This window comes from Centroberyx affinis, unplaced genomic scaffold, assembly GCF_046629955.1.
Source record: "Centroberyx affinis isolate AG114_WGS23_722 - 3 ecotype Tasmania unplaced genomic scaffold, CSIRO-AGI_Caff_v1 ptg004892l_1, whole genome shotgun sequence".
In the NCBI taxonomy this organism is placed as follows: domain Eukaryota; kingdom Metazoa; phylum Chordata; class Actinopteri; order Beryciformes; family Berycidae; genus Centroberyx; species Centroberyx affinis.
In genome coordinates this window covers 44586-65441 of record NW_027282397.1, presented here as the reverse complement: position 1 = coordinate 65441, position 20856 = coordinate 44586, and the positions used below count along the sequence as shown (strand labels likewise).

The window sequence follows — 20856 nt, the reverse complement described above, 5'->3', positions numbered from 1 at the left end:
TCAAGCTGACTTTGGGATTTGGTTGTGTCATCGTTGGGAGTTAAATCAGAAAATGATAATTCTACTATTCCGTTAGTATCAGCCACAGAGGAAAGGGAGGGAATTACCAGGCAAAATAAATAGACAAACCACTATCTATTTAAACTGAATGTAGTCCCTGAGGGCAGGCCCTGGACCTCACCATGCGTCAGTGTGTGTGTGCGTTTGTGTGTGTGTGTATGTGACAGAGACAGACACACACAGACCACAGACAGAGAGAGAGAGAGAGAGAGAGATAGATAGAGAGAGAGAGAGAGAGAGAGAGAGTTGTGTTTCAGAAGGAACATGAGCGAGTGAGAGTAAGCGAGAGACAGACTGACATCAAGCAGTAAAGTTTTAATAAGGAAATTGCAGACATTTGCATCTGGAAAGCCTGGGCCAAGTTCAAGGTATTTATGGAATGTGTATTTCACATTACATTACATTCAAACAGAAGTGCATGCATTGTAATTTTATAGTGGTAAAATGAAAAACCGCAGTAAACTCTGTAAAAGAATTGAAAGGAGTAATGAATTAAATAGTAATTAGTATTTGCTGTATAAGTAACTCATTTTTATATTTTCATCAGAAAAAATCTACATGCTTGACAACGTTGTACACTAATAGATTTTTCTAAATGTGTTGCAAAGTCACACACTAAATAACATATCTTGGTAACATTTCAAGAGTCCAAGAGACACTCCAACTCCTTTAGGCTATAGAGATAAACTATATAATTCACTATGAAGTCCAATTCTCAACAACTCTCCCCACTGTTTATCACAAAAGTAAATACTTAAATTCATACAAATATTAATTAATAAACCATATTAAAAAACGGAAATTTCCTGTGTGTGTGTGTGTTTAAAGTATTTATAGGGGACACTTTCTGCAGAAAAGTAGTTTCTTAGGCCCCCTACGATGCTAAGGTCAATGAGTGTAGCGCTCATTTTCTTTCACTTGTCAGTTTCCTCACATGAAAGCAGATAGAGGATGTACTGTATGCTGAAAGCTATTGAGGAAGACTGAAAAGCTTTAACTACCATGTAAAATAATGACCATAGTGGGGAAGAAGAAAGAAAGTTTAATTACATATCATTTGATCTATAAAAGGAAAAAAAATGTCTTTCAATCTATTTTGTAAGACTTTCGTCATGACATGTGTCTCCTCATCTGGAGTTTCATATATTTGTATATATAGCAAAATGGTACTATACTACAGATATGACCTAACTGACTGAAAAAGTCAAACAAACATGGTGTGACTACAGTGTGAAGTCCAAGCCTCCTACTCTCTGGGGTTTTAGTGATGTAGGACGTTGTAACAAGTAAAGCAATTTGCATGGATATCCATAAAGTTTTACTTCGTCTATTCCATAAAAAACATGAATCCATTTAATTTGCCAAATATTGAAATATCCTGTCTGTTAGGCACTGTTTAGTTCAGTAATGTTAACTTTTTTGTTTTTAATTCACCAACTATCTATAATTATACAGAAGCATACAGTAAAAACTCCTCACGTCATAGAGCCATGGGTTCAGAAATAGCCTGCAGCACAAAGTACACCACTGGTGAAAAACAAGATGCTTTCACATTGCAGCGAATAACAAGAGTTCACTGTAAACTGATGCATCATACCAGCTATTTTTGGCACTTCGTTTTCCACTATTTTCAGCTCTGACATAGTGTCACAAGTGTCATCACAATTTTTTACATGCAAATCTTATGCCATGAAGCTGCAAACATATTTTCCACTTCCTCTTATGAGAGTCAATTTGTTTTAAGTACACTTGTCGCCAAGACTTCAACGTAAAAAAAAACAGACTTGCCATAGATTTAGCCGTTTCTTGAGCAAGTTTAATTTATTTTCAGCGCCAGGCATGAACTCACAGACCAGGCCCCGCAGTGGGAGGAGTGGAGACTGACACCGGTTTCAGTGGAGCTAGTCTGCTTTATCAGGTAAGAGCTTAGGAATAAACACACTGCGACTATCTACGCCTCTTAGCAGGAACTTAGTATGGGTGGTGGTGTTAGATAGTGGAAAATGAACTGCACAGTATTGTGTGGCAAGTGCTGTATTATGACCGAGAAAATCTTGTTACACAAGCTGGTAGCGCGGTAAACTGGAGGAGAGAGAGTAATTTCCACTGTACATTCAGGATGGGTTGCACTTGCAGTGGTCAGAAACAGCTGCAAGATGACAAGTACTCCAAAGGAAAAAAGAACTCTCAGGCATCCAACTCTTCTAATCACATAGTAAGTAGACTGTATTATGGCAAAAACCTTCACTCACATTCAATACTCAGATACCGGAAAAAGGAGTCCATGTTCATATCAACAAATATACCAAAGTACAGGCTATATAATTCAGTATGATTTGAAATTAATCTAGATGAATGACTTGAAATGATTTTGCCAGTATTTTTTGTTGACCTATATTTTGAATGCTTTTTTTTCTCTATTCTTAGGCGCAAAGTGGCCCGATTCATGTGGATAATGGTAATGACTGAACACCATGCGTACAACAAAATGTCTACTCAAGAATAAAATGGTTAGATTTATGCTGTCCACTGCTGCTGTGTACAGAGAAATGACTAGCTGTAAGATTAAGCTACATTTAGTGATTGAAATCTCTTAGCATGAGAGTTCCTCTCTTGTCTTCTGGGGCAATCATGAAAGATTACTCAAGAAAGAGAGTCGACCTCGTGTCACACGCAGTATGAAAACTGTAGAATCCTCATTCCTCAAAGAAAAGCTTTATTAACACTGTATCTTACATACATTTATGTCCTTGTGCTGTTATATCTTTGAGCCCTTGTCACAATGTCAAGTGGTACTACAGCATTACATCCTAAATAGCAGCCAAAAATATATATTGTAAGACTTTTTATAAAATCTGAATCGACCGCCATTGACAGTCGATGAAATGCCATTATTATTGTTATTGTAAGTTCTTTTTAAATAAATGTTGCTGTATTTGCCTTTAGACGAAGACGTGGTTGTCGCTCAACATGACTTTAAACCGACCAACGACAGTGATCTGCCATTCAAAACGGGAGAGAGACTTAAGGTTTTGCAGGAGTAAGTAACATCTAAATCTTACATTGTATGCAGGAATACTGAGAGCAAACTAATACTAAATAGTACATGACAACATAACCATTCTGATTCTGCCATCGTCTTGTTTGTAGAAATGGGGACTGGTGGCTCGCTAGATCCTTGGTGACTGGAGACGAAGGGTTTATACCATGTACCTATGTAGCCAGAGCAGATACACTAGAGATGGAAAAGTAAGCAACAATGTAACACACAACCCAACATATAACCAAATTGCAAAGCGGCATTGGAACAAACAATAATGGAGCTTTAAATGAAACCGCAGAAAAATTAAATCAAAGCAAAAACAAACCAAACAAAAACTATGATGTGTGGCTTCTCTCTCCTGCAGATGGTTTTTCAAGAACTTGAGTAGGAGAGAGACGGAACGACTGCTCCTGGCCCCAGGAAATAAACCAGGTGCCTTTCTGGTCCGAGAGAGTGAGACCACTAAAGGTGACCATCATCACATCAAGTCCAATTTCAAAACTAAGTTGTCCATTCAGAGTGACAGTATTAAATCATGCGTGTTCCTGTACGATGGGCTTTTCCCTTGTAGGAGCTTTCTCACTGTCAGTCAGAGATTCTGGAGCAGTAGAGCAAGGAGATGTGGTAAAACACTACAAGATCCGCTGTCTGGACAAGGGTGGCTACTACATCTCCCCCTCCAACACCTTCTCATCCCTGCAAGAGTTGGTGAAATACTACACCCGTAAGTAACAAACCAGAACACATAATGACTCTTCAACACACTCGCTGCATGATCACATGTTTCAGGGTTACGTCAAATAAAAAAGTGCATAAGGTTTCAAAGCGTTATCTAAAGAATGGAAGATATATAACATTGTTGTCGTCATGGACCCACAGATTCAGTATGTTTCTGTGAATTATAAGTCATCTCCACCAACATTAAAGGTTGAACACAGACCCTCATGATGTGCTGTGCATTTCCTGTGAGAGAGCAGCAATAATGTTTTCAGTAAACTGTGACTAAACCACAAGATAAGAAGGCCAAATCTCTTACTTGGCGCTCAAGGCACTGCAGCTTATGAAGCACTACTACAGGCACAGTCCCTTTCTTTCACACATACACACTCACACACACACACTTGCAGAATTATTTAATGAAATATCATAATTTAGGACATTTTTAAATAACATTATTATTGTGTTATAAGTGTGTCGTGAGCGCTCATTTGACCTGCACTGATGCAATAACCAAAATTAGCACAACATCAAACAAAGTAGATCAAAATATTCTTGACATTTGGACTCACCTGATTGAATGTACTATGTTTTTCATTAAAGCCATTTTGATCTAAAGGCTTATGCTTAAACCCTTGAAATAGTGAAGCTGATGCCTATGTATGAATGTCTTTCCAAAGCCTTTGCCTTTCCATCAAGGCAAAGGGCGGCTACTTTAAAGAATGTAAAATATAAGACAGTTTTGATTTGTTTAACAATTTTTTGGTCACTGCATAATTCCACTTGTGTTATTTCATAGTTTTGATGTCTTTACTATTTTTCTAAAATGTGGAAAATAGTAAAAATAAAGAAAAATGTGGTGTGTCCAAACTTTTGACTGGTAGTGTATCACCATTAAATTTGTGTTTGTGGTGTTTGGGTTACAGGTAAAGCGGATGGTTTGTGCCAGCGGCTGAGCGCTGCTTGTAAGGCTAAGGCACCTCAGTGTCCCTGGGCGCAGGATGAATGGGAGATACCTCGCGAGACGCTGAAGATGGTGAAGAAACTGGGGGCCGGGCAGTTTGGAGAAGTGTGGATGGGTGAGAGATAAACTTCAGTTAATCCTGTTATCGGAGGCATTTTATGAACCAGGAAGTTATCAAGGGATTTGCCACCTGGGGAGGGGGGAGGGGTGCTTTGTTGCTTTTTTTTGTGTTTATTATATTCATAGATAGTTGCTCAATGATATGAAGTGATGAATAAGAGCATGTACACCCACAAACCCTCCAGTTAACAGTAAATTTACCAACAGCAACGACTCTAAGATAACAAAGTGCACCATTCAACTAACTTCCTACAGGTTACTATAAGAACAGCCAGAAGGTTGCTGTGAAGACCTTGAAGGAGGGCACCATGGAGCCGGAGGCCTTTCTTCAGGAGGCCAACCTGATGAAGCAGCTGCAGCATGAAAGACTGGTACGCCTCCACGCTGTGGTCACCAAGGAGCCCATCCTCATCGTCACCGAGTTCATGATCAATGGTGAGAGAGAGGGAGAAAGAGAGAGAGAGAGAAGGGTGTTTTGATGATTGAAGCAGATATATGACAGTTGTCAGTGAAGAATTTTAATGGCCTAGTCTGAGAGTTTGTTTGTGCATACATATTGTAGATGTTGTTTTTTGCCACAGACAAAACACCTATTTGCTCCAATGTGCTTCAACAATTAAAAAACTGTGACCATGAAATCATTTACAGCTTCAAAATACATTTAAAGCTGCTGTTTAGATGTCACATATTGTCAGTCCTTGTATTAGGAACTCAAACTCTCACTTAGTTGTGAGAAAGCATAATGTGGACTGAAAATACATAGCTTCTAAAGCAATGACAATACACCCACTACTTAATACAACAGCATTATAAGAATTTGGTTGCTTTTAGTATCATAGATACAGATATTAGGTCTATATGTGTAGCCTAATTGTAAGCAGAAGCTAGGTGGTACAGTACTATACTAAATTTTAAAAATGTCATCCTCTGCCTTTCAATTCTCATTCTGAAAGAGTTGTGGTTCTCCTTTCCTCATTCACAGGAAGTCTGCTGGACTTTCTAAAAACAGACGAGGGAAAAAAGCTGAGGCTAACCAAACTGATAGACATGTCAGCGCAGGTGGGAAACTTTTCTGCTTTTACCGACCCTGTCGCATTCACAGAGACACACAGTAAAAAGAATGACATTGTTACAACCACACGCTCTTTGTTAATGGGCCCCAACTATATATTAGTATGTCAATATTCACCACACTGCAAATTTTAAATAACCCAGGCCCTTCTGTTTTAAAAAAAAAAAAGGACAGTTCCTTCTCAGAAAATTGTCTAACCATTTTAGAAAACCCTTTTTTTCCACCTTGCCTTACTTCCGTGATCTGTTATCTCTGAATATATTTTTCACCACTACTGCTTGCTGTAAGCACTGATGTCAAATTGCTATCAGATTCTTTGATTTTGCATCAGCTGTCAAAAACAAACACCTGCATTAATGGCTGCCATCACTGCAGATAATTTGGTCTATTTATAGCGGGGTTAGAGCAGACAGTTGTAGAGGCTTTTGAGCGAGTGTTTTGACAGCAGACATTGAGAATACACGTGGAAACTGTCAGCACTAACTGTGCGGTTTCTGTGGCAGGGCTTTTGCTATTCAGGCTTGAAAGCCTCGCCCTGCGTCAATTATTAACATCCGGACAGGAAATCGTGTTGTTTTTTCCATCCACAGTGTGCTCCCCCCAAACTCTCTTGCCCCCCCGAGACAGCACTGTTTTAGCTTCCTGAGAGTTGGCACATCCTGTTTAACTCAGTTTACTGATGTGCACATACAGCACTGTACATACAGATGAACACAAATGTGCACACATATGTACTGTTGCTATGTACTGTACGATACACACACACACACATATACATACATATATTCCATGTATTCAGCAAGCTTTAAAAGCAAGATTTGTAACCCTCCAACAAATGTAACTCTCCTCTTTCTTGGGAAATGAAAAAAATCTTGAATTAACACCTAAAATATTCTCTCTTCGTATCAGAAAATCCCATGAAATGCCTTTTCCAATGTCTCTCCTCTCTTCATGACAGATAGCTGAAGGCATGGCTTACATCGAGAAGAAGAACTACATCCACCGAGACCTGCGTGCCGCCAACATACTGGTCAACGAGACCCTGCACTGCAAGATAGCAGACTTTGGCTTGGCCAGGATCATAGAAACAGAGTACACAGCCCAAGAAGGTACAGCACACAGCAATGTCAACTGATGGATCAAACAGGCATTCTAGCTGTTCATGACCTGATGTCACGCGCTCCTCTGTGTGCCATATTCATATTATGATGCGTCCAAATCAGTTCAAATTTGTGGGGTCCAGCGGTTAGATGCACAATATCTGAATACTCACTCTGACAATATACAGTGAATCTAACGCAAACAGTTATTGTGAGCTACATCAAAATATTGTAGATTCATTGGCTATTAAGTCACAGGAAATCAATCCTGTACAAACAATCATCTAAAATCAATTAAACCAAAGTCAAGTTTAATACATTAGGATTTCTAGGCTTCTTAAGAAGTGATTATATTGTTATAATATTATGTATATATATATTTATATACTTATGTGGACATATATATCTATATATATCTATATAGATATATATAGATATATATCCACATTATTCTAATCTTTCACTTTTCTATTCCATTAAAAACCTAAACACCCCATCCACTCCTCACACACACACAGAGAGACTTACCCTAACCATAACCATAACCACTACTTGCCTAAACCTAACCCTTACCCTAACCTTAAGAACTGACCCAAAAATCAGCTTTTTACCAATTGGGGACACGGCTTTTGTCCCCAGTTTGCACAAGCCATCCCCAATCAACTGGTCTTAAGTCTGGTGTGTGTCCCTGAAAGTGACTTAAGTCATACCCACACCCACACACACACACACACACACACTCTCTCTCTCTCCACAGTCACAACCCAGTAACAGAATTCTCCTCTACTTTCTCTCTCTCCCTCTCTCTGATGATCAGGTGCTAAATTCCCCATCAAATGGACCGCCCCAGAGGCCATCAATTTTGGCACATTCAGCATCAAGTCTGATGTCTGGTCCTTTGGGATCCTCCTGACGGAAGCAGTCACCTATGGAAGAATACCTTACCCAGGTACAGGAAAAGAGAAATCAAGAAAAAAAAGGCAGAAAAAAAATACATACAGCTAAATATTACCAATTTGTATTTCATTTTATTATACAGGGACCAATGTAAATGTGTAGTTCTTTGCCGCAGAATAGTTCAAACAACAAATCCCAAAATATCATGAGTAAAAATTGGTTGTATTTCCCCCCCCCCCCCCCTAGGGATGACGAACCCGGAGGTGATCCGGAGCCTGGACAGGTTGTACAGGATGCCCTGTCCCGACGGCTGTCCCGAGGAGCTCTATGCACTCATGATGCTGTGCTGGACGGAGAAGCCCGAGGACAGGCCCACGTTTGAGTATCTGCAGAACACCCTCAACGACTTCTTCATCGCCACTGAGGGACAATACGAGATGCAGCCATGATAAAAAAAAAAAAATTAAAAAAAAGGATGAACAATATTTGCTGTTGAAGCCCATAGGGAAAACATGCACGAAAGGCAGAAATGGAACTTGCATGGGTACAGCATCAACATGTCATGTCTTCTTTATGACTGACATGATTTCATTTTTTTTTCCCAAAACAATTTTTAAATTAATAGTTTTGAGCCGACCTTCTAAGTGGATATAAAACCTGCAATGTCAAAAAGGAAAGCTTCAGAACTTTTATGGAAAATAACTTTTTTTATTATCTTGATTTTATTCCATCTTTTTCCCTTGACGACAGACTATTATCAAGCCATGGAGAATGAAGAGATGATGGATAAATGGAAATATGGATATACAAATACATGCATGGACAGCTGTTTGGACCTGAGCTAGTCAACACAGGTACAGTTGCATAGTAACACTCTGCATGGTACAGAAATGACCATCCTGAGATTACCTGGACTATATTTAGCACTTTTTGATACCTTCAGTCATTCATCAGTAATCTTTAGCTAATAAAATAAAACGGAGGCTTTCTGAAGTGAACTTATACTTGAGAGGATATATTTTTTTTTGTAAATAAATATTTACGCATAACTGTGGTTTGTTGTATTTGATGCCAGCTGTTTTGATTACAGCGCTATCAGACGTTTCTCACAAGTAAATCTATTATGTTTTTTTCAAATTTTGTCTGTCTAAACTGTCATTAGAAATAGCGATAGCACTATTTGGCCTTTATAGTTTTAGTATCAATCTACTGAGACTCTGAACTGGGCTTCCACTTTAACTTGAAACTGTACACCAGCAGTTATCAAAGGTTATCTGATAGGGCCGTTTACAGACTTCTGTAGCAGTTCTGACATTATAAAAATGCGAGCACTCAGAATGAAACAGGAATAGAGAGCGATGGGATGCACGGCAGAAAAAAATGCCCCTAATACAAATTACATAATAATCAAACATAATCTGCGCCACCACTTTTACAGCATGGAGAACATTTCAAAGTATGGCCTTATAATTTTGGATTGACTTCTGCCAGCAATCATTCAAGATCATTGAATCATTGTTCAAACATGGGTGAATGATGGAAAATGCAACAGCTTAATTGCTTTCAAGTGGAGTTTTCATTTTAATCCCTACTATAATAACTTAACAGTAATAACAGTGAAACTCTGACTTTATGACATACTACTGCACCTCAATAACAAAGTGGGACAGAATACAGCACAGGAAGCCATCAAAAGTAACTGACCCTACTACACCACAGTGCTTTCAGTCCAGTAACTAAGCCCTCCCCAGGGGGCGAGACGAAATCTTGAAGATAAGCCGGTGGAATGGCCCTCCCACCCAGGGGCGAACGCTGCCACTTCCTGAGTGGACAGGAAACAGGAAGTGTGAGTCAGCATTCCTCTCATGCCATACGGCTGGAGCGCGCTCACTCGCCAACTGGCTGGCATGTGCACATTTTTGCTGCTCAAAAATATTTGTTTTGTAGTTAGTTAATGAAAAAGACGCACTGAGGAAAGTATCTCATGACCCAACAACTAGAATGATATGTAACAATGGAAAATACATTGGGTTTGGTGATGGATGACAGGTTATTTGACCTGATATTGTAGTTTCTGTATAGATTAATAATGTGTATTATTGCAATTTTGATGAGAAGAAAATTTTGTATAGCTGTGAAAAGGAGAGAGAAAAGAGACAGAGAGAGAGAGAGAGAGAGAGAGAGAGAGCCTTTTGACTTCTGAAACATCTCACAATAAAAGAAAGGAACTAAAATCGCCTTAAAAACTTACCATCTCTCAGAAATCCCTACCCATACCCACCCACACACACATACCCACCCACACACACACCCACACACACATACCCACCCACACACACACATACGCACACACACACATGCAGAAGTTACATTACTTACAGTGCCAGCAGCCCTCATAGGTATGCAAACAGTCAGACACTCTTCTCCCACCATCTGCAACCCCCAAACATCCATAAATTCCAAATTTTTCTCAGTGAAAAATAAATACATCTACTCCACCTTATGGCAGCCAGAGACCCTCCCATTCAGCATTGCCGCAGCAAAGCCCCTCACCTTTTTCCTGCGGGTCAGTCAAATGCACACTTGCAGGTTGAGGCTCCCTGCACTGAAAACCTCCCCCAGCCACACAACACTTGGTAAGTTCAAAACCCATATCACCTGTTTACATTGTAAAATATGGATCAGTTTGAGATAAAGAAGAACCATCTCCTTCCCCCGGATCAAGCGTGCCAGGAGGTGATTTGTCACCATGCAGATGTACAGGATTCTCTATTTGCACCCTGCAGCACCCTGAATTCATTCCACTACCACATTTAATACTGCCTCTCTTTCCTTACATAAATAACTATATAAATACAACTATAACCAACATATCAGGAGTACAAAGTGCTAAGAAAGATGCTTCATCATCACATTTACTGTTATCTGCCATAACTCTGGGAACATGATGACTAGAGGGACTAATGTTAACGCTCCACAGGCTCCCCTAATGTTGAAGCTTATTCCCTGCCTCTAATTTATGCCAATTTTGCTAATGTATCATGAAAACTGCTTATATCTGCAAAAACATGAGAGAAATCAACAGCCATTAAGGGGATTGTGAGTTGGCTGAGTTGAGGGCTTTCTTTGAAAATATTTACGGGAGTTCAACTTTGGAGCGTTTCCAACTGACACAACAACAATAGGGGGGACCTCACTATATATCAAAGAAAGTTTCATCTACTGTAGTCTAACTTCTTTATATCAACAAAGTGCATCATTTTGAATACCCTGTATAGGCTGCATTCATACCATTAGAGTATCGGATAGTTGCTACATTCATTTGTTTCCTTTTCCCTGTACACTTCGTTCAAATCTAATATAAATCCACACATGGTTATTTGGTGTATAGAGCCATAATGTGTCATTGAGACATAACGTGTTCCACCCAGAGCATCCGTTTCTCTCTCTTCTCACTAAGATCACTTAATACCCACATCAAAACGTTTGGAGATAGCGGTGCCAGGCAATGTCTTACAAACTGCTCTCATAGAGACTGTAGAGAGATAAGGAATAAAAAAAAAGTGCATTTGCTTTAAGAATGTGCTATTTTTAGTAGAAAAACTGATAGAAGAAAAAAGTGCACAGAGCATATAAAATACATGCTTCATCGTCTCAGTGAGAGACTGCTGTCTATACTCTTGCCATCCTGCAGAGGTCAGTGTCACACAGTCTTACATATTGTATACTGCAAAGATTCAGTTCAGAAGAAACTATTGTGCTGCTAATGTCTGAGGAAGGGAGAGCACTATAGCTTTTGGTGAACCAAGACAGACTAGGACATTCCCGACAGGCTACAGTAGGAAAGAAAAACCTCATAATAATATCAATATGTGAGTCAACTGTTTCTTTAATGCACATAAAAACAGTCTGTGGCATTTATAATTCTGTAGTTGTTTGCACACTCAACAATTTGTGTTAACTGTTATATTCTTGAAAGAAAATGCAGCTATCAATAGTAAAATAGAGAAGGGGTAAAGGTTACAATATGGGAGCTACATATCCAAAAAGCAACTCTTAATATGGCAGTTCACTGTACCAAGTGTCTTCATGCTACACTAAGCTAGCAGGTGGACATCTCCAATGCCAGGCAGGCAGATGTCTGCAGCCACTCCTAATGGCATTTTGTATTTGGGCCACGGCTACGGTTTCTTATTCCTGTTGATATTTGGGAGTATCTAGTACCATGTACTAAAATGTCCAGTTGCACCTCACACATCCTAAAATCATAGATACAATCAAATTTAGAGCAAGCAATAGGGTAGGAAAAGGGGTAGAGGTGTATCTGATCTTTACCTCTAACTCAAACTGCAATCCTGTAAAGCTCTTCAGAAATTTAAAACAGTGGAAATGTTGCTTAGAATTTGACTTTTTTGTCATTTAGCTGATGCTCTTAAAATGAGTGAGCAGGAAGGGGTTCAGTGTCTTGACACAACAGGATGGACACAGGCGGTTGCAGGGAATGAGTGTGATGTTACAGCTATGGGAGAGTGGCGAACTACTAGACCAACCTGCCACACACTGATCCACTAAGATTTATCCGGATTTATCCAGTCTTTATCCGTGTAATGTTCTTGCTTTCTTCAGTCATATTGTCACATTGATGGAGTTTTTGAGCAGGAAAACATTTTACAAGAGCAGATGAAGTTTAATGTGAAATCATAAAAGGTGATACATTTAAATGGCTTAAAATGATTAAATATTATTGGAAAAAATCTTAATACTTACTGTAGATCAATGTAATTACCCCTTAGCCAAATTTAGCAGGGTCAGTGGTGGATTAGCAATGTCTCAAATATCCTGACCATTTATCTTTATCTCTTTCTTTTCCTCATGAACCCCCAAGAGGTTTTGATGAATGAAAGCAACATAGTTGAACTTCTTAATCCTTAGCCTCGTACAAGATACAAGTTATAGAACGCAGCTAATATTTAATCAATATTCTCAAAACCCACCATCCAGGCACAGCATATGACATAACACCAGTCTCTCAGTAGATATAATGATGGAACTTCCATTAACAAGCCTCACACTGTAGTATGATTGATATGCAAGGCTCACTTTGAGATGAGCCGTGATGTTGACACATCCAAGATGACAAGACATGTGGGGGGAAAGGTTGGGAGGCCTAATCGTCCCTCTCCCCTCCCTCTATTCATCACTCCTTCCTCATTTTGTGTGAGGAATAATGATGGGAAACTGGGTGGCTCATACACAGATTGATGGCTGATCCCTGGAGAAAGGAGCACATCATTAGCATCCTGCGAGGATTCCCCTGCACCGGCCTCCGGGATAAAAATGAGCCAGTCACTACAGATAAGAAAAAATGTGTTTCCATCCTGCAATAATGTCACTGTTTTCAATGGTGTTCAATGGGCATTTACGCTCCTCATAAGCATGCTTTCTCCCCTGGGCTTTGATGTCATTAAAACAATGGGCTCCATCAATCAAGTGTGTTTGGTCCAATAGATGTGAGGGCACTTGAAACAAAGATAGAAGATGCCTACATAACATTTCACAAAATGAGCATTTGTGCAGTAGATAAGGAGTAGGATGAGAAATACTGATAAGAAACTGATCTTAAAGTTACTGGCTGTTCATTAGCACTTCCGGACTCATGTACGGCATTTAGTATTTTAAATATGTAGTTGATTGACATATGAAAGGAGCTGAAACAATCAGTCTTGTCACTCACTCTGGAAGCAACACCTGATGTTATGGGTTGCTAAAGGCTGTTTACCCACTGAAACAACATAGCTCGCTGAGGGTGCCGGCACCCAGGCCAAACACAAACACAGACTTTTTCCACGACATTGCCTGACATAAAGCTTTATTTCCATTGCCTTTGAAATGCAGATCAGTCCAGGCTGTTTTCTCTATGCAGTCCAAAACAGAATTTCCTTGTATTAACAAAAGGGAAAATTATATTGCTCAATCAGTTGAGAAACAATCTTACAGAAGGTCAGAGATGTCTACAAGACACAAATGAAATACTTTGTACGTTCAGGAAAATAGCTGTTAATGGTGCAAGTTGAGTGCTGCAAACAGGGCATTTTCTTCTGTTGTAGGGATTTATGTAATATAGAAGGTTATTGAAATATCTATTTTGTACTTTATTGAAAGTGGTCACATATCTCTGTGAAGTCATTTACAAACTACATACAAACGGTTTATGTCAGAACATTACTCAATAGGCTGTGCAGTCACTACCTGTGTTTAATTAAGTGACAACAGGAAGATTTATAAGATAAACGGTTTGTAATTTTATCCTCATCCAAATGATCTATGAGAGTTTATGAGATCATATTGGTCAAATGCTTCATGCCTTAACACAAATCCCTTCAATGAGCAAAGTATAGCTATAGAAATTATAGATGTGACATTTTTACACTTATATTTCTGACATACATAAAAGTTAACATATTTCACTTATTAGAATTTAACACATTTCCATCCAATGTAAAGCAACATTCAAATTATTTCCATCATCTTTGAGACTTTGGTCAACATTTGTGTACATGAACAAGTCATGAAGCGGCACTTTCTGGAGCTGCTCCACTGGAAATTAATACATGAATGAACAGACTTTTTGGACACAGTGACAGGAGTTCTGGTGATTTTGCAGAAAGTGCCACTTGACAACACTGCAGAAATGCTGAAATGTGACTAGTCAAGATCATATTAATAACATATATATTTTCTTAAGCAGTGTATTTACCCCTTGTCCAATGTTACTGTGTCAGTGAGATTACCATTCTGTTCCACACAGTGAAACCAGGTGGCATATACAGACGCCACTGCTGACAGTGACACCAGTGTCCTTGAAAAGGGCTTTACTGTATATGTTAATATTTACTCATCAAATGGAGGAATAAAAAATCTTTTCCTATCTCTGCTGTTTTATTCAGCACTGAGCAACGCAAATGCCAAATAGGGAAGAAAAGGAAAAAAATGACAAAGATGAGGAACAGTGAGTTTGAATTTATTACTTGGCTTATATTGTACAGATACATAAGCTGGACGCATTGTCTTTCTTTCTGACCAAAATGGATTTTTTATGCAGAGGCCACTAGTGCTAATGGAATTTCCTTTGATGAAGCCAATATATAAAAGATCTGCACATACTGTACTATAGGGGCACAATTTATAGATGCTGTTTCTTTTCTTTGGGTTCTAGGTAGGGAAGGATTCGGGAAGCCATCTGCTAGATTGACATTTTCTCTTGATATATGAGTATATGTCAATTCATTTAACGTTGGGAGCCTTACAGCCATGAGGTAGCTGGACCCCCCCTCTCTCTCTCACCCCCACAGTGCGTCTGGTAATTGACCACCCTGGTTGAGCTCAATGATGAGTCAAGGGCACCGGTAACTACAGGGAAATATAATTATATGTGCACTGGTGCAGTAAGAAACACTGTAGGATATTGCTAGCCTATGCAATGTGGGCTGAAATGTGAGCATTCGATGTGCTCCTAGACTTTATGTCTCCACTGTTAAATAATAGAAGAAGAGATAATCCATTCAAAATTCTAAATAGAGACAAGAGAATGAGAATCACACTAATTAATGAGTGGGAGAGCATTCGTCTCTCTGTTGTTGCATAAATGAACTACAGTAGAGTCTCATATACCTTTTAATGGACAGTAAAACAGTGGGCTACACTTGTTAGTGATTTTTCACACAGCTGAAACACGTATGTAACACCTGATATCTTGTGTCACAATCATTTCAGTCTTCTGCTAGCTGACCAACAAGACACAGCTCTTGGTGCCCTGGCCCATTTAAAGGTCTCCGGTGTCACTATCTCTGTTCTCCTACTAGTTTGTCTTGCAAATGTCAACATATATATTTATATAGCAGAAGCATACTCCTTGTAAATATTCATATATGTACCTTTGACCTTGGATGGCCGTCTCTTCCATTAAACTCATCACATTCTCTCTGTCACTACCTTCCATGTCAAAACGAAAAAAAAATCAAGAAGCAAGTAGCACAGAGTGCCATTTATGTTGCAGACTGGCACTATGAGAATGGAAATATAGAAAAAATACAAAGTATGCATGATTAATATGTAGGAATATGTAGTTATGGTCAGTTTCAGTGGTCCACATTGTTGTTTTGTACCGACCAGGCTAAAGCTGATTTCTCTGTTTGGTGGTAATTCTGACTCATTGACATTTTGAATCAGAAATTGCAGTCTTTTAACAAGTTAATCTAAATTTTTCTGAAGGTGGAGGAAAGGTGTTTGTCAACATGTGACCCAGAACAAAAAAGCAAGGACTTGAAGGACATACAGTATGTTGTTATGGACAGTATTCGCCCACACTCACTTTGTGTGGAAAATCATTGACGGAAAGATTTCCGTTTGGGAAAAGTTTTGTAAACTTTGTCTGTATGATGCCACAGTCCTTTTCTTCCTCTTAGCATGTGACTAATGGTGGCTAATGATGTTTTGTTGATGCTAATACTTCTTCTCCAAGCCATAAAACTCTTTGGACTTGGGAAGTGTCACCTGCCATAAGGTTTCCAAGTACCTTAGAGTCATCATGAGGATGGACAAATGGGACAATAGTCAATATCTGCAGTCATTCATTCAAATCCCTGCATATCTTTCTGCATTCCCATTTCTTACAAAGCACTTCTACTAGGCACTGAACACCAAGCAATTAACATTTTGAGCCTTTCCTCATGCCAGGTGAAGTTATTTTTGAGATTTCCAAGCATGTCCTTCAGGGACCTTGAGTTTGAAAGTTTCCAAACGTAGTGGGATGCTTACATAATAACTGAGTAATAGAGATAAATGTAATTTAGGCAAAGTAAGGAGGGGGAGTTGAGATATTTGTGCCAAAACATGGTGTTCAAACCCCAGAAGTGGTTTCAGATGTGAGCCGCTGCCTTTTAAAAGGTGCTGTGCGCCACGTACACTTGTTTAATTTATTCATTAAAAATCAGCTCTTAAAAACATGACCTGCATAAAATTAAAAGTTCTGTGTCATAGTGTTTGAACTTTATCCAGCAATTCAATTATTAATATATGAGAATGTGGAGGAAAATTCCTTAATGTATACTGTGGTTATATAACATCTTTCCCTTTTCTTAGAGCACAATAGTGAGAAATGGATTGCATTGATTTGAAACAGCAATTTGTCAGCAGTCAGTTGAGAATTTCATATTTTTAAGTGCAAAGGTACTTGTATCTTGTCGAGGATGTATTACAAGTCTATAGTGTGGACAGTAGGAGGAATGGACTATTTTAAAGTATGCTAACAAACTCTGTGTGTGTGTGTGTGTGCGCGCGTGTGTCTGTGTGTGTGTGTATGTATTTTCAGGCCTAATGAACTGTGAACACGGCAACGCCTTGAGCAAACCTGAGCCCTATTAAACCTTTTTGCTACTGCTCCAGCAAAAGCCAGGAGTTTATTTGGCATTAAAAATGATTCAGTGCTTTTCCTCATACTCTCTTTCTGGTGTTCCTCTCCACATGAAATAAAAGCATAACACAATATGTTCACGGATTTGATGAACTAGACCATCATTTCAAAGATCATATGTGATTTGAATTTTTGTTATTGAAAAATACAACATACATACACCAACACCTCTTGATAGGATAATGAGCACTTATATACAAGTTGACACAGTAAGACAATCCACCTGTGGCTTATTTTAGGGCTACAGGGTTATTGAATATTTCTCATGACATACTGTATCTCTTGCCCTGAAAGTAGCCAATGAACCAGACATACTTCAACAAAACGTTAGCTTCTTTTCTCTAAGCAGCCATGACTAATGTTTTGCAGAGGAAAACATTTAAGCAGAGGAAGCCAACATTTGATTCTGAAATAAAATATATTGTGTGTATCCACTGAACTCTAACCAACAAGAAAAAGCCCCAAAAGAGCAAGTGTAGCCAAAGCTGAGTAATATTATAAATAATAAAGCAGCACCTCTGCAAATGTTCTGAATTCAGTAGTGTCCATTCTTAATTTCTGTCTGTTTTATCAAATGCTGCCACTGTGCAGACCATCTGTTATGAAGCAAGCATGTGTTTCAATATTCCAAAAACCTATTATGAGTTCCTAGGGGTTTTCAGGTCCTGGATATCACACATATCATCTGTCACGAATGGTACTGGCACAATAAAACGTGTGAGACTGGAAATCCACCCCCTGCGGCACATTGTGTAGTTGATACACACAGCTTGAATTAGTTTAATTTGACTCCATGTTGCACCTAGATTGCACACACAATGTAAGACTGCTCTCCCTCATGTAATGGATAGCTGAGCAACTGAGGCTACTGGTGCAGTCAAGCAATTATGTTAAAAACAAACAGCTCCGTCCAAAAATAGAATGGAGCTAAATCCCCCTAAGATGAGTACAGGGCAAGTTGAGTGCTGCTATGCAAAATTCAAAACTTTTCTTTTGCTCAGTCCCACAAGGCTGAGCACCCCAAAAACATCTGAGTGTAAAGATAATTACTGTTCCATTTTAAGCCAATGGACAAAGATGATCTTGAAGTATAATTTGGTTCTTTTATGGCAGTTGACATTCATTTAATTCCTTCATGCAGTTTGATGACCTTAAGGTAGCAGCTGCCTTCCAGTAACTGCAGTGTGTAAGTAATGTAAGTAATGCCATGATAAGACTTTGCATAAGGCTGCCACAGACTTTAATAAACCAATGGGATAAAGGTTATTAAATTAAACCAATGCACATTTTCATCAAACTGCCATCCTTGCAATTGATGATGGGTAGAACTGAAAAGTTTGGGTTGAAAATGAAGTGAAGTTATCCATCAAAAGTGGAAAATGAGATATTTATCTAAATGTGTAGTACGCAGTTTCCATGCAATTAGAGGACACTTTTTTTTTTTTATCTCTTTAGAGACAAAACAGAGGGGAAAGGGCATGAACAAATATGTAGACATTGCAAGACTGCAGAAGTTGTGTAACTGGAAGGTTTGATGTGAAAAGCCAACACATTTCATGGTGAACCAAAAGCTGAGAGATTGTAATTTGATTTGTAGCTCATCCTATAACTTGAAAATAGGCCAGAGTAGGCCGAGTACTACATCATTCCAAATGCTATTTTTGTTTAATGTGGGATCCAAGGATGGCTAATGTTTTATTTGCAGGATGGAAAAGGGAGTGAAAGAGGATTCAAAAGTGGAGATTTATTGGGGAAATATAAATCCCCAGCCTAGTTTGTCAGTTTAGAGCTCTCTCCTCTCTCTAGAAATCATCATTACTCACAATTTACTTGAGCATGGTTCAAATCAAATGCATTTTTCAGGAATAACACATCACTAGAAAGCAATGCTGAGCTGATTTTGAGAACTCAGGACCTGAGACTATCATGCTAAAGCAACGTCATGATGAGGATGAGTCATCAGTGAGACAACAGGCTATTTTGCAATGAAGCACGCCAAGGTCTAATATAATTGAAAACCAAAAATCATCCAAAATGTAAGGTTGCATTTACAGTATTAAGAAAATGCAATTGATTTTGCGTTACAGAGGAGCTCAATCAATCACTGGAAGGAATTCAAACTGTAATATTAGGCGGAAAGGAGATTTTTAAACTTCCATTAAAGGATTCACAGCAACTATCAATCTGCCCCTGTTCATGTAAATGTCATTTTCACAATTGGGCTTATTTTTCTGCACTAATGACTGCATTAGTCTTCATCTGGTTATCATATCATGTACACTGAACATGTCCTGGAGAAAACATTCAAATACACAATCAAGAGGCTGCACAGAAACAAAATTAGGCAGCAAAGCATGGATGGATTTTTTTTTTTGTTTTTGTTTTTTTTCAGCACAAAAGTCTGCCGTTTCCTGGGAGTATCTTTGCTGCACAAAACTGAACAGCTCTTATTGAGCTAAATGTCACAGAAATGTCAGCTACAAATAGACAGCTGTCATGGTAACTCAAATATCTAATATCTAATATCTATAACACACCATCATATTTTTATCAAAAGGCTCTGTGTGCTGCAACTCAAAGAGGGTTGATGAGCACATCGAAACCATAGCAACGCCTCAGATAATGGAAAACAATCTCTCCTTGACCACTAAAATATTTTGAGTGGTAAAATAGAGACAGTTATGGGAAATAAAGTTTTGAAAAGTGCCACACACCTACACCACTGCCTGTCGATGGAATAATTAAATTGAGTTATACAAACATATTCATAAGATACTGTATGGTTTCCATACTCAATCATCTTCAGATAAAATCTCCGTATAGAAGCTGTATAAAATGGAACGTTTTTTTCTTCTTCATTGTGTGGAATAGGGATTGCAGTTAGCTGGCACACACACCCCTATACAGACAAGCGATCTGACGTGGACGCTTGTCCCACAAGGCAATGCACTCAGTTTATCAACATGATTCATCTCCATGATAACACGACGTGTAATGTCTTATGCATTGCGCAGTGTATGGTGGAATCATATGGTGTGGGACATATCGACCTTCTAAGATCTTGTATGCAGCCAGAACTCAGGGGAGTCTTTGACTCCATCGCTTCGTGCTTATTAGATATCTAATCCCCAGTTTAATGAATGGACTAGGCTCTGCGCACGTGAGCCGTATAGAGCCTTATTTATTTTTTACATAGTTTTCAGATAAAGTATAAGCCTACTATTTCCTGTCAGACAGTTCACAACACGGTAATGTCTCAAACAAAACATCGGATTTCAGTGACATGCAACATTTGAACCAAACTGCCACATTAATTAACACGTGAAAACGCTCCTGTTGCTTCACTCACATTGGAGCGAAATTGTTTTTAAGGCTGAGCATGGCTCATAACCTGGTAATATCACCACTCTG

At 38.9% G+C, this 20856-nt stretch overlaps 1 protein-coding gene across 1 annotated transcript; it reads left to right on the top strand.

Annotated features, from left to right (window-relative positions):
• The first annotated feature begins 319 nt into the window (after positions 1 to 319).
• On the top strand, positions 320 to 9071 carry blk (BLK proto-oncogene, Src family tyrosine kinase). Its single transcript, XM_071545376.1, has 14 exons — positions 320 to 428; positions 1892 to 1978; positions 2179 to 2275; positions 2488 to 2518; positions 3007 to 3100; positions 3211 to 3309; positions 3468 to 3571; positions 3675 to 3827; positions 4747 to 4899; positions 5160 to 5339; positions 5887 to 5963; positions 6935 to 7085; positions 7894 to 8025; positions 8220 to 9071. The coding sequence occupies exons 3-14, from the start codon at positions 2180 to 2182 to the stop codon at positions 8420 to 8422; spliced, it is 1473 nt and encodes a 490-aa protein (XP_071401477.1). The 5' UTR covers positions 320 to 428; positions 1892 to 1978; position 2179; the 3' UTR covers positions 8423 to 9071.
• The last annotated feature ends 11785 nt before the right edge of the window (positions 9072 to 20856 follow it).